Source organism: Danio rerio, chromosome 17, assembly GCF_052040795.2.
Source record: "Danio rerio strain M-AB ecotype USA chromosome 17, GRCz13ab, whole genome shotgun sequence".
NCBI lineage: Eukaryota > Metazoa > Chordata > Actinopteri > Cypriniformes > Danionidae > Danio > Danio rerio.
This window is the reverse complement of record NC_141037.1, coordinates 44,315,001-44,329,635: the sequence shown is the minus strand read 5'-3', so window position 1 is coordinate 44,329,635 and position 14,635 is coordinate 44,315,001. Positions and strand designations below refer to the sequence as shown.

Genomic DNA, 14,635 nt, shown 5'->3' with positions numbered 1-14,635 from the left:
CGTAAATGCCTTGTTGATGCCGGAGTTCAGAGGAAAATGGCCAGACTGGTTCAAGCTGACAGAAAGTGAACAGTAACTCAACCACTTCAATTACAATCGAGGTATGCAAAAGAACATCTCTGAACACACAACATGTCCAACCGTAAACCATCTCAGACTGGTTTGAATGGCCACCACAGTGACCAGATCTCAAACCAATAGAGCACCTTTGGGATGAGCACATCATGGATGTGCAGCTGACAAATCTGCAACAACTGTGTGATGCTATCATGTCTATATGGACCAAAATCTCTGAGGAATATTTCCAGTATCTTTTCGTAAATATCCTACGAAGGATAAAGGCAAAAGCGGGTCCAATCCGATAATAGTAAGGTGTACCTAATAAAGTGGCAAATGTATATTGTATTATCATGATAACGTTACTTTTGCAATGTATTGTGCAGCCAGTTGCAGTGCATTCAGAACAGTATTATTAATTGTTTAAAAATCAATCAAACTTGACATACACATAAGTATCATGAGCTCAAAAGCCCGATGCAACTTCAAATCTAAATCAGGTACAAGTCTGGCAAATATCCACCCACACAAGAAGAAAAAAAAAACTGTTTACAAGTTTGTGCGCTGTGATTTCGAACTTTTTGCACAGATCCAAATGCTCACGCAGACAGAAAAGTGGGCTTCAAAACACTGTGCTCAGTGCAGTGTTCTGGCATTTATTGTTTTTCAGGTATGTCCTCGGGAACACGTTTCCACATTGCTAGAATGGCCTTTTCCCCCTGGCTCTACCTTTGTAATAACAAAAAAAAAACAAAAAAACACCCACATATAAACCCACCCGCCTGTCCCTTCTCCTACAGTAAGTCGCCCTGGTCTAAGCTGTTAATGTGCATGCGTAGAGGCAAGGTCAGCCCTATGTGGTACTGCATTATCCAAGCCATTGTAATACAGGGGGGAGGAGAGAGCGTGGCTGTGACAGATAGAAGCTGACATGGCTGGAGAGCAAACAAATGGGCTTGTTCTTCCTCCTCCCCTCCTGCTACACTGATTTGAGTAGATGGAGGACAGCACGGAGAATGAAAGACAAAAAAATAAATAAAAAAAACATTTAGCCCCCAGGGACTGGCATTAGAAGGACTTGGCCACTGAGATCTATTTGTTGTGAAGTCACACTGAAGTTTCGTCCATTCCTTCTGAGGAGTGACCTTGTGTTCTGTTACTGCAGAGGGCAGAGGGAAATGCCGGGCTAGTTTTATTCCTGCAATATTACAATGATATGCGGCTTCAATTAACAATGGAATGGATTAAAGAAGAGCATATGTAGACTGATCTTAAAAGAGCACATTTACAGGGTTTAAGAAGTTAGAGCATAAAACTGAGAAACTGAATGCATGAAAAAGGGGGAGATTCATCTAAATTAAATCACAAATGTGATTGAGTATATTAGCTATGCCTCCAACCAAAGATCCAAAATAAACCTATGCAAAAATATGGAATGTTGCAAAAAAATAAATAAATAAATAAAATTTACATCCAGTTTCCATCCAATGAGTCAAAGAAAAAAAAAATTCACTTTCTGATGAACTGGCTCCAAATTAGAGGTGAAATCGGGCCATAAAAGTTAGGCCCGACAAGTACATTTTGATTGACAGTTTTTTAAAAGCCTGAACCTGTTTATTGCCTGACAATATTCAAATGTGCACATGCACACAGCTCATGTGCTTAAGATTGAGCCGTTTATACGTGTTTTAACATTATTTATTCATAACAAACGTAGGTTATAGGTAGGGCCAGATGGAATCTGTGGATGTTTTTTGCTGTTTCTGTGGAGAATTTTGGTAAAAATCTGCAAATTTCTGTGGAATTATTTTAGAAGTATCATAACTAAAACCTTAATATGTGAAATAATAAATAATATCTTTTCAACTTTTATTTAATGTTTAAAATGCAAATCCAATTAGATTCACTGTGTTTGGTAAACAAAGCAAGTCTCGCATTTAATATATCTACTAAAATAAAGAAAATATTTCTTTATAACCTGTATTGTACATAAATCAGATGAACATTTTCATATTAGTCAATAATATTACTGTAATCAATTAAAAAACTTAATTAATATAGATTTACACACATTTACTCAAGTAAATAAACTAAATTATTGATGGGCTAAAAATCTATAAATAATAATAATAAATAATAAATAAAGAATATTGTCAACATTAGCCTATAAACTCTGTCTACATTGTGCATTTACGGTTTAATTAATATTTAGTTATAACTTGAAAATCCTTTACTCACAAAGATTAGGCTAAGTGTTTTTGGCCTGGATGCATAGTACTGATCTGGTTAATTCTGCAAGTTTTGGGTAGGATTGTTTGTTCATCGTCCACCAGCCAAGAACATCCATTTTACTTTCCATGACAGCGGTTTCAATGTAGCGAGTGACCCTGCAGTTTTCCTGTCAGCTTGCTGTACATGTTGTACATTGCTGTATAGTGCTCTACCGTAATATGCAGTGTATGAGCGATTACTGAAATACCTAGAATTACCACTCTTTTTTTAATTGGCCTGACCGCAGTCCAAATTCGCTCTTTTTGACTTCGTCATCATTTGTTTCACCTTTGCAGGAATGGATTTTAATGTAGTAACAAACTATTTAATTACTTTCTCATGCTAATCGAAATGCATCACATGACTATTAATTTAGTGCGAAAGCCAAGTCCGGCCTGACCTGACCCTGTCTAAAATTATGGAAATTAAGCCCGAATCACCCAGCAAAGATCTTCAACTCTACGCCAAATATCAAAAAGAAAAGCGAAGCCACAGGGAGCCTTCTTTATTGTATAATAAAGTATTTGAGCATTAGAAGATGAAATGCAATGAACGCGCAGTGGCTTTTGAAGGCATGAGACCGCTGTTTGGGAGCACAGCTGCTCAAGATTTTAAATGGCTAAATAATTTTAGAATGACCAAAACAACATTTGAGATATTTTACTATGTGGTTGGTTCACTGGTCCATTTTTGTTATTATTAGGGATGCACCGATCCCAATACTTGGATCAAATATCATTTTGATACCGCATATTTTTGCTGGATCTGGTATCAGCCAGCTGGTACCGATCCAAATCCGATCTTGCGTGATATTCTGTGTAATTCATAAGCCAACAAAAACATATCGCGTTCGCAACACTGGACTAGAGATGGTTTTTACCTGCTCTTCACACACAAAGTAGACCTACATAAAGTTTTAAATTGTTAAAATTTAAATTAGAATAAGCTCAATAATACATTGGACAGATCCTCAACACACTGATTTCTTCCTTTTTTGCTGCTGCAATGTCTGCAGATACCGGAGGGCTGTGCGCTGTGTAGTGATGCATCAAGAGTTCCATTCACGCACCAGCTGGGCAGACGTGATGTAACCTGCTCCGTAAGATTATTCTCACAATGAGTTTCTGTTCTCTCATCCTTCCGACTGAGTTTATTCTTCTGAGAGAATTACTTTAAGTGCTGCGAATAGTTTGTAAAATCTGCCCTGGTCCATTGTGGTCAAAGTAGTTAATTAAATTGTCATTAACAGAAAAATACATTAAAATTAAGATACAAATTATAGCAAACAGGGCGACTCAGTGGCGCGGTAAGTAGTGCAGTCACCTAACAGCAAGAAGGTCTCTGACTCGAGCCTCGGCTGGAGCAGTTGATGTTTCTGTGTGGAGTTTGCATGTTCTCCCTGCTTTCGCGTGGGTTCCTTTCGGGTGCTCCGGTTTCCCCCACAGTCCAAAGACATGCGGTACAGGTGAATTGGGTAGGCTAAATTGTCTGTAGTGTATGAGTGTGACTGAGTGTGTATGTTTCCGAGTGAAGGGTTGCCGCTGGAAGGGCATCCACGGCGTAAAACATGCGCTGGATAAGTTGGCGGTTCATTACACTGTGGGGACCCTGGATTAATAAAGGGACTAAGCGGAAAAAGAAAATGAACGAATGAATTATAGCAAAAAAAATTCTTTCCAAAAAGATAATTTTTCAGATAAAAAAAAAAAATCCATGGAAAATAAGGATTTCATTAATGCCCCACTGTAATTGTTATCAAAAACCTGTCAGATATTTGCTGCATGTTTAATATAAGTAATTATTTTAAAGATTATGTCCTAAATTTCTGTTTTTGTCTGTGTTGATATGCTTTCATTTTCTCCATCTCACTCATGGCAGGTTAGATAAGGGACTGTTTAAAATGGACAGTTTAGATTAGTCTGCGTTAAACCTGTAGGAAAATATCAGGCTTTGCTAAAAGGCTTGTTATTTTACCAACGATTAGGGTCAATAGTGGTAGCCTATTGCAGATTTTAAAGGAAAATCTTAGTATTAAAAAAGGAAACATAAGCAACCACAGGTTATATCAATGTCATAAGGAACGCTCAAATAATGTAGCCTATAGTTTATAGCAAGCATCATGTTTTTAGTTAGATTGTGCCGTCTGTCATATACAGTCAGCCTATGGGCCTATATTCTTGCTAAAGAAGATATATTATCTGAGTTTATTTCCATAACTAAAGAAACTGTGTTATATTTATTTAAAAAAAAAAAAAAAAAAAAAAAAAAACAGCCCAGCACCGGGATTAGATCTGTATCGGTTGATACTTAGAATTTTGAAATCTGGATCGGTACAGTTCCGGAAAAAAAATGGTATTGGTGCATCCCTAGTTATTACATGATCTCTTTTAATAAAGTAACAAGCCTTTTTTGTAAGTGCAAGTTGGAATGTATTCGGTAAATGAGTTCCTATGATAGTTCATGTGCATTTTTTCTTATCAAATAAAATGTTTATCTTACTCAGTTATGTGTTATCTGGCTCCATACAGAGGGCGCTCTCACAGAAACTCCAAATATTTGATGAAACAAAAAAAAAAGAAAAGAAATTCATGGACCTTGAATAAGAATATCATGGTTTCACGATATTGTGATTATTGCTCTAAAATATATTCTTTTTAAATGTTTGGGTAAAAACAAAAACTTTTTAACCTTTGAACACAGTATATTTTAATTTGGGAAACATTTTGGAGCAGTAAACATGTCAGGCTAAATAACTTCTGCTGTCTTGATTAGTTTCAAAGATTCAGATTTTTTTACAATTTAAAACAACATCTTTGGATATCTTTTCTGCTGGAGATACTGTTGTCCTAAAAAAAAAAAAAAAAAAAAAAAACTATAAAAAACTATAAAACTATATAAACTATAAAAAAACATTTAAAAAAATCTCACCTATACTGTAGGAACGGTATAACAGAAAATGCTGACTTTTCCAAACCGCGGTATAACAGTAGTTGTCCCTTGCCTACCCCATACCATTGCCTTTTTGTTGAATAATAAAAAATGATTACTAGGTTGTATTGCACCAATACTGAGAAGCTAGGAGAATTTCATTTAAATGCACTGCTTTTGTTCTTCACGTTCACGTGAAGCCATTTAATAACGACTCTTTTTGTTCTTGCATAAACATAACATGTTTTTACTGATGGATTCTCAATTCCTCAGGATTTCAGGAAGTGAATAGCAGAAGAGGAAGTGCTGCCTTTAGTTCATTTACTCAAGTTGACAGTTGGATGAGGTGTCTCTCATCCAAAAAAAAAAAAAAAACTGAGTGTAGAAGCCGAAAACCTAACCCATAATATAAAATAAATAAACACTTTTATTTAAAGTTCACAGCTAAAATCCTATTAGAACAAATTATTTGGTAAGCCTCTCATTTAATACATCCACTAAAACGTTTTGATTGTACATCATTTATCTAAACATTTGCAAAATATTCAATAATAATACTAAAAAAATAATAGAAAACTGAATAAATGTAGGCGACAAGGTGGCTCAGTGGTTAGCACTGTTGCATCACAGTGCGTCGCTACACTGCAGGCACAGGACGTCAAGTTGACGTCATATTGACGTTGTACCCCAACATCATGGGGACGTTGGATTTTGTTTGGAAATAAAATCAAGTTAATGTCAGAACTTAACATTTGGCTGACGTCAATGTCCAACCTAAAAACAACCAACGTCTAATCATGTTATACCTTGATGAAGAGTGGACGTTACCACTATGATATCAATCAGATGTTGGATTTGGGTCACTTTCCAACAAAACCTAAAATCAACCAAATATCATTCGTTATTGGACGTCTAAATAACGTTGCCTTTAGATGCTAGACATTGAATTTTGGTCACCTGACACCATGATCTAAATCTAACCTAATATTAAAGTCTTATGATGTTGTGTGCCTGCTGGGTAGTTTGAGTCCTGGCTGGGTCAGTTGGCGTTTCTGTGTGGAGTTTGTATGTTCTCCACATGTTGACGTGTGGCTTCCTCCTGGTGCTCTGGTTTCTCCCCACAGTCCAAACACATGCGCTATAGGTGAATTGAATAAACTAAATTGCTTGTAGTGTATGTGTGTGAATGAGTGTGTAGGAATGTTTCCTATTACTGGATTGCAGCGGGAAGGGCATCTGCTGTGTAAAACATATGCTGTTGGTGGTTCAAAGTAAATTAATAAATAAATCAATAAAAGTATATTCATTCATTCCTTTTTTTTCGGCATAACCCCTTTATTAATCCGGGGTCACCACAGCTGAGTCAACCGCCAACTTATCTATCCCGTTTTTACACAGCGGATGCCCTTCCAGCCACAACTCATCTCTGGGAAATAAAAGTACATTTACATAAGTAAATAAATAGACTGAATGATCAACAGATTTCCACGAGGGCCTAATCCGCAAGCGGATCGGAAGACTTCACATTATCAACATGCAAAAGTATAACGCACGAGGCATTTCATATCGAAAATGAATTATACAGCCAATCAAGGATCCTGTTCTTCTGAAGACCCTGAGGCTTCAGCCCTAATTAGTCCTTAAGCTAATCTGGCCCTGTCTGTAACATAACACTGTGTAAAAACATTCCAAGAAACAACAGAGGTTTCAATGATTTTAGTGATACTAGTAGAGTAGTGTTTATAGGTTATTGAATAGTCCTCCTGATCTGTAATGGGACAAATTGTTCATGAAATCACCAAAATACCATTTGTATCTGAATGGCAATGGTTCACAGCATTCCAACACTGTCAAAATCAAATGGGTGGAACCAAGTTCGCTAATATAAGACATTGCGCTCTACTTTTGTGTCTTCAATTTTGGGGTCGACAGGTTATTAAAACTTGGTTCTGGAATTTTTAGCTTGTCTTCTTTACATTTTGTTACATAGCAACGTTTAGACATTTTAGACTTTTAGGCAACCTCCCTTAATACTGAGCCAATAAAGCAGTTTGGATTGCTCTCGAGGGCGTGGCCTTCAAATTATGATGTGTTGCATTTTATCTCTATGCCCCAGGGAAAATTATCTACACTTAGAATTTCGTAACAGAATAAGGAGAAGACACTCACTGCTCAATGCTGGGAGATAGGTAGAGTTTTGGAAAGACTTGTGTGGCTTCCGCATCTTCAAAGCTGACAGACAAAAGAGCGACATCCTCTCCTGGATCCAGAGCTGTGTCCTGAAATATATTACAAGTAACATATTTATTATGGGTTGCGTAGACAATAAAGTATAGAGTTGGCAATATACAATAAAACAAGTGAGGCAAATAGCTAAACCAATTAATTTTCTTTTTAATATATTTGCCCTGAGAATAGCAGCATTTATGAGCTAGTCTGTAAAATAAAACTGGGATTTTTACATCTTTAGGGTATTCAATGAATGGTCTAAAAATATATGTGGTTCATATACAGTTGTGCAGGAGCCATTCAGGTGCATTTAATATCGCACAAGTAGCGGCACTCGAAGTTGAACACACCTACTCCTGGACAATTCCTGTATATTTATTTACTGTACAATGCCAGAATCGGATTATTGTGTCTCCAGAACGTGTCTGTAAAGTTTAGCTCAAAACATCCATCAGCTTTTTTATTATTTTCTGTTTTGAACACAATGTAGCTGTTTTTGTTGCCTGTGCCTTTATTGCTAGTTTTCCCTACCCACCGTTCCCACTTGAATGTCAGTGTCTCCATCTCTGGCTGTGTCTGATAAACAGCACAGTGACCGAAAGGCGTTTAAATTTGCACTGGTTTTGCACAGCAAGTTTCATAGGAAAAACGTTATTATCCACAGCTGTATGGATACACGTTATGTTGATGTACAAAATAAACCAGATTTAACGTCATTAATCCGGGATTGAAGCATCTTCTTTTATTATTGTACTGACATGCGGCTGTGGTGATGAATGACATTGATATTATCGTCTTTATTACAAATATGCATTGTTTTAAAGGTTCAAGAAACCCTCGAGTACACTCACTGCCCACTTTATTAGGTACACCTTGCTAATACTGGTTTGGACCCCCATTTTGCCCCACATCCCAAAGGTGCTCTATTGGATTGAGTTCTGGTGACTGTGGAAGCCAGAGACTGTGAGAGTACTTTAAACTCATTGTCATGTTTAAGAAACCAGTCTGAGATGATTTACACTTTATGATATGGTGCATTATCCTGCTGGAAGTAGCCATCACCCATCATAAAGAAATGGACATGCTGAGCAAGAATACTCAAGAAGGCTGTGGCGTTGACACAACACTAAATTGGTACTAATGGGCTCAAAGTGTACCAAGAATATATCCCCCATACCATTACACCACCAGCACAAGCCTGAACTGTTGATACAAGGCAGGGTGTATTCATACTTTCATCTTGTTTATGCTAATTTCCGACCCCACCATCTGTATGTCACAGCAGAAATCGAGACTCATTAGACCAGGCAACATTTTTTTTTATTGTCCAATTTCGGTGAGCCTGTGCGAATTGTAGCCTCAATTTTTTGTTCTTAGCTGACAGGAGTGTCACCCGGTGTGGTCTTCTGCTGCTGTAGCCCATCTGCCTCAAGGTTCTGTCTGTTGTGCATTCAGAGATGCATACCTCGGTCGTAACGAGTAGTTATTTGAGTTACCGTTGCCTTTCAATCAGATCGAAACAATCTGGCCATTCTTTTCTGACCTCCGGCATCAACAAGGCCTTTGTGCCTACAGAACTGCCGCTCACTGAACATTTTTTCTTTTTCGGACCATTTTCTGTAAACCCTAGAGATGGTTGTGCATGAAAATCCCAGTAGATCAGCTGTTTCTAAATTACTCAGACCAGCCAGTCTGGCATCAACAACCATGCCACGTTTAAAGTCACTTAAATCACCTTTCTACCCAATTATGCTCGGTTTGAACTGCAGCAGATCATCTTGACCATGTCTACATGCCTAAATGCATTGAGTTGCTGCCATGTGATTGGCTGATTAGAAATTTGATTAATTAATCTACCGGTGAGTGTATATTGGTTGAGAAATGGATACAAATATTGATTATCAAAAGGGAGTGTACTCATTTATGCTGAGCTCTGCATACAGTATAAACTGTCTGTATAAACACACCAATGACTAAAAAGACTGCAATGCAAACATCAGAAGCTTTTAGCTGTTAGCTGCAGATGCACCAGCCTGGTTGGTGCTAAACAACTTCTCATCTGAAGGCGGTTTGGGATTTTGGCAGAAAAAGACTAAAACCAGATTTCACGCTGCATTAGCTTTAGCTTCGGCTATGGCCACATCTGTTAATATCCAGCTTATCACATTGGAATATTCCGCAGGGACTCTAGATACAGTAACACTTTCTGTTGAGCGCTGCATAGTTTTCCTAGAGCTAGGCCCTGATGATCATTCGCACCATGGCGGTAACCAAGGGCTTTAATCAAATGTCTTTCAGTTGGTTAGAACTCATCCATTTGTGATAATTGTTGCCATCCATGTATCCTCTGCTCCTATTAGTGTGGACTGTGCGTGTGGGATTTTTGACATTACCAGTTGGAGAAAATGTGTGTGGGATAAGCTAACAAACTGATTCACACTGAAGTCTGGGGAGAAACAGTTAACTCGTCCTTGATATACTTAAAGGAAAAGCTCACCCAAAAATCTAATTTATCACAGTTTACTTACTCTAAAGCCGCATTCGGTGTATAAACTGTTCTTCTGTCAGATGATCACAGTCATTTTAAATACTATCCTGTCTTTGACATATTGAACAATAATGTTAGATAGTGACTATTTTGAAGATTCCATAAGGACATAAATTTAAAGTCGAACTAACCCACACACTGCCACGGGGTTAACACTTTTATTAAGAAGTGGATCCATGTGTTTTTAAAACAGAAATACTTTAGAAAATTAAAAAACTGTAAACTTTAACTTCCGGTGGTAACTGAATGTACATTAAGGGCTCTATTTTAACGATATAAGTGCAAAGTCTAAAGTGCACTTGCAGTTATCAGAGTCTCATCTCACATCCCCTTTAAGAGTAAGTTGTGTCGCGCCATGGCACATTTGCTATTTACATGGCAGACTTTGTAAGTGAAAGACTGAATGCTTCACCAGCGAGTTAACCAGACCATCTGCAGCGTGAAGATAAAGAACGGGCCTCCTTCATTCAGCCTCTTTACTTTTACTCTTCACTTTACTTTCTTTACTTTCCTAGAGTAAGGAAACGGAAGACTGAAGACATCCATTAACCTAAATATTTAATTTCATTTGTTAAACGCAAAGATTTGTTATAAAACTATTTCTAAATTCCGTTCTGATTTCCAGCAAACGAATAAAGGAACAATAACGAAGTGTGCTCAAAAAACTGAGGTATGATGAACAAATCTAATAATCGAATAATTTTGTAACATTTTAATCCTTTAATTTTTTCATTTGTAAAGATATTTGTGTATTGCTGTACATCCTGTGTGCATTAAGCAATGTGTAAGCGTTTGGACCCACATAGGTGCATAACTAACTTGCTTTGTGCGGGACTTTAGACCAGCTTTTAGTTGGTCTATGGCGAAGTCTATTTCAGTTTCTCAAAATAGCAACGCGCAAACAATGCGCCTTAACACACCTCCTTTTTAGACAAGCACACCCATGAGTACACAAAGTGGAGCAAATATATTTGCTATTTAAACAACGTGGTGCAAACTGTGAAAATTACCGTTGCGCTGGTCTGAAAATAGCAACAAATCGGATGTATTGGCGGCAGGGTGTTTATAATAGCTTTAATAATAATAGCATAACTTTAAAATAGGAAGAAATTGCGCCAATTTTGTCCAAACTACATATCACAACCAAAAATACGTGAGAAGACATGAAAACAATGAGAGGTCATGTAATATATATTTTGTTATTAACCACATAATGAGAAAGTCTTGAAATGTTCTTGAAAAGAAATGTACTTATTTTGCTCACCTAATCTTGAAGGAAGCAATTTCTTACAAACTTTCTTTTTCTTTTTCGACCCGGTTGTGATATTGCTCATATAACACTTCAGACAGACATGGCTGCTCCTGCCAAATTTACAATAGTTTTTCCTCCATTTCTTGGGTCCAAATAAACAGAAAATGAGCGCTTTTAACTTTTTCCCCAAACTCCCGCTGGCCTGCAGATACCCATACTTGTGAATGCTGCTCTCTTATTGACTGTAGGTAATCCCCGATGTTATTTTTAAACAGAACACATTTTACATGGTATGATTTGAATCGCCAACAGGTCCCGACATTTAGCACACCAAATATCTCACGGGTGTCGGCGAATCATCTGTGATTCTCTCAGATGACGTCTTTGATAGTTCATTTTTTTATAAAGTATTCCGTAGTATTACTGTGTGATTGTTGCTCATTTGAATGAGCACTGACTTGCTTGTGATTTCAGGCATTTGTCTGCGATTTCTCAAAACCTGTCGGTGAGTCAAAATCGGGGCTAAAGACTGCTGTGGCTCGCATTTTTGTCATTGCGTGACATAAGCTCGCAGTTGAAAAAAAAAACAACTCCGAGCGTAAAAAGCGTGTTACATCAGTCACGTCCTTTTCATTCTCCAATCAAATTAAAGACTTTTGAAGATAGAGAAGAGACTGGTGGTTACTGTTTTGACTTATCCGAAGCCATAAGAATTTCACAATAATAATAAATATTGAAATTATACCAATATCAACAGCAACACTCGCGCACAATGGGCTGCTGATTCAGTTGTTGCCTACCCACATAAAAAGGCATTTTTGAAAGTAAAATAAATTGCGTTTTGTGTTATCAGGCCATAATAGGGCCCCAAGTGTGACTGACATATATACAAGTCTCACAGGGTCAAGTCTAGAAGGGAAAAAGCTATGGATATGCACACCAATATAACATAATATATAATATAACATTTATTTATTTAGGTTGCAATGCCATATTAGCAGCATTGGCTATAATCGGGGCAAAAACACATATTAATAAATATACAATATATAATCACAAAATCAAATCAAAATCAGTTTCTTAACAAACTTACATTGTACAAAAACGTAGCAACAACACAAAAAACAGTCATATACAATCTTTTAGTTTGATTAAAGATGTAGCTACTGGAACATATTTGGTGCTCTCCAGAAATATATATATATATATAGCGGTATGTTTTTAGAATGAGCCTGGGTTGCATATAAACTAACCCTAACCCTAGCTGAAGACGGCTGAAGGGTGAGTAGATTATGGGGTAATTTTCATTTTTGGGAGAACTGTTCCTTTAATTTCAAGTAATTTCCTGCAATAATTTTCTTAGTTTTTGTTTATATAATATTTCATTGTGTGTGCAGTGTTTGGAGTTGAGGAAAACATTTTAAAACTTATCAAAAAAAAAAAAAAAGCCCAGGATTTACAATTGCTACAGTATGACTGTATTTTTATGCCAATTTTTTTGTTACAGTGCAACAAAGATACAGTTGAATTCAGAATTATTAGCCCCCTGTTTATTTTTTCCCCCCAATTTCTGTTTAATAGAGAGAAGATTATTCTATACATTTCTAAAGAAAATAGTTTCAATAACTCATCTCTAATAACTTAAATAATATTTTACTAGATATTTTCCAAGATACTTTTAGACAGCTTAAAGTGACATTAAAAGGCATAACTAGGTTAAACATTTAAAACTGCTTTTATTTTAGATAAAAATAAAACAAATAAAACTTTCTCCAGAAGAAAATATATTATCCGACACACTGTAAAAATGTCATTGCTCTGTTATACATTTTTGGGAAATATTTAGAAAATAAAAAGAAATTTAATGGGGTGGGGGGCTAATAATTCTGACTTCAACTGTATACATTTTATGTTGTGTTTTATAAGCCAATTTCTCAGTGAAAGCTCTTTTTAATGAGCCCAGATGGAAAGATCCACACGGACAAGCTTGATAACATTTAAAATCACGTCTATGACTCATAAATTAAGTCTTGAGATGATTTGAAAAAAAAATGTTGATCTTTTTTTTTTAAAGCAAGATGGACCTTCTGGGGCTAGAAAACATGATTTTCAATTTAAAAAGTTCATAATTCAGTAGAAAACTGTCTGTTTGATGAAGCTCTGAGGGCAAACATGTAAATCTTTATGAATGCAGGATGAACAAAATGTCAAGCGCAAAGCTGATGAGTGTCGTTGTTACAGCCGCCATCACATCAAATGGACCTGGGCCTCAGGGACTCATCTATCCCAAGGTGTTTCTTGATTTAATCAGCTTGCATCAGTACAGCTCTATGGCCTGAGCCATGTGTTCTCAGAGACATAATTCATCCGTGCTGATGGCCACTTGTGTGGGATTGATGGGTTATGGTTGGAACAAGAAGGAGATGTCTTCTCATATCTTGTGTGGTATCTGCATGGACCAAACACTTGCTATCGAGAATAAATAAAATAACATAAAATTCTTAAAAGTAGCTATGAAAGATCTGTAATGACCAAAATCTGAAAACCCAAGCACATCACAACTGTCCGGTGTTTACAATGGTCCCAGTTACACTCAGAATAGATTTTAAAGTATTATTACTTTCTATAAATTACTAGATGGCTTATGATCTCAATACATTACAGATATGCTCACTGAACACAAACCGATCACTCAGATCATTAGGATCAAGTTAATTAGAATTTCCAAGAGTTCAGTCAAAGCAGGGTAGATCTGCCTTCAGCTATAAACCCCCCGCTGCTGGAATCAGCCTCCAGAAATGACCAGATGTGCTCCAACATTAAACACATTTAGATCAAGACTTAAACACATCTGTTTAGCTTTGCCTTTACCAAATGAGCACTGTGCTACAGTACATCTGACAGATCGCACTATTGTCTTTTTTTCTTTGAAAATCAGTTTTTAACACATTTTATATTTGTTTTTGATCATTTTTATTATTTTTTGTTTTTATTTTCTTTTTTTCCCAATTCTTATTTATATAAATCACTTTGAATTGTTATTATGCATGAAATATAAATAAACTTGCCTTGCATTGTTGTTCCAAACCTTATTTTTTCTGTTTAACAGAAAAGAAGGTATTTGAAGATGGAAACCATTATCTTCCATTGTTTTTGTTTTTTTCCTACTATGGATGTAAATGATTACAGGTTTCCACATTCTTTAAAATATCTCATTTTGGGTTCAACAGAAAAAAAAATTAAAAGGTTTGGAACAGGTCAAGGGTAAGTAAATCAGGAAACATTTTCAGTTTTGGGTGAGCTATCCCTTTAAGAGCTGCTGACACCAGCAATATGAAACATTTTGAAAA

The 14,635-nt window shown here is 36.5% G+C and overlaps 1 protein-coding gene across 2 annotated transcripts in view; it reads right to left on the bottom strand.

Moving 5' to 3' along the window:
- babam2 (BRISC and BRCA1 A complex member 2) overlaps positions 1-14,635 on the bottom strand; it is a 182,460-nt gene that overhangs the window by 36,755 nt on the left and 131,070 nt on the right. For both annotated transcript variants that reach the window (XM_087289001.1, NM_001017777.1), the window contains 1 exon segment: positions 7,426-7,535. In XM_087289001.1, the coding sequence (XP_087145127.1) occupies positions 7,426-7,535 (110 nt within the window).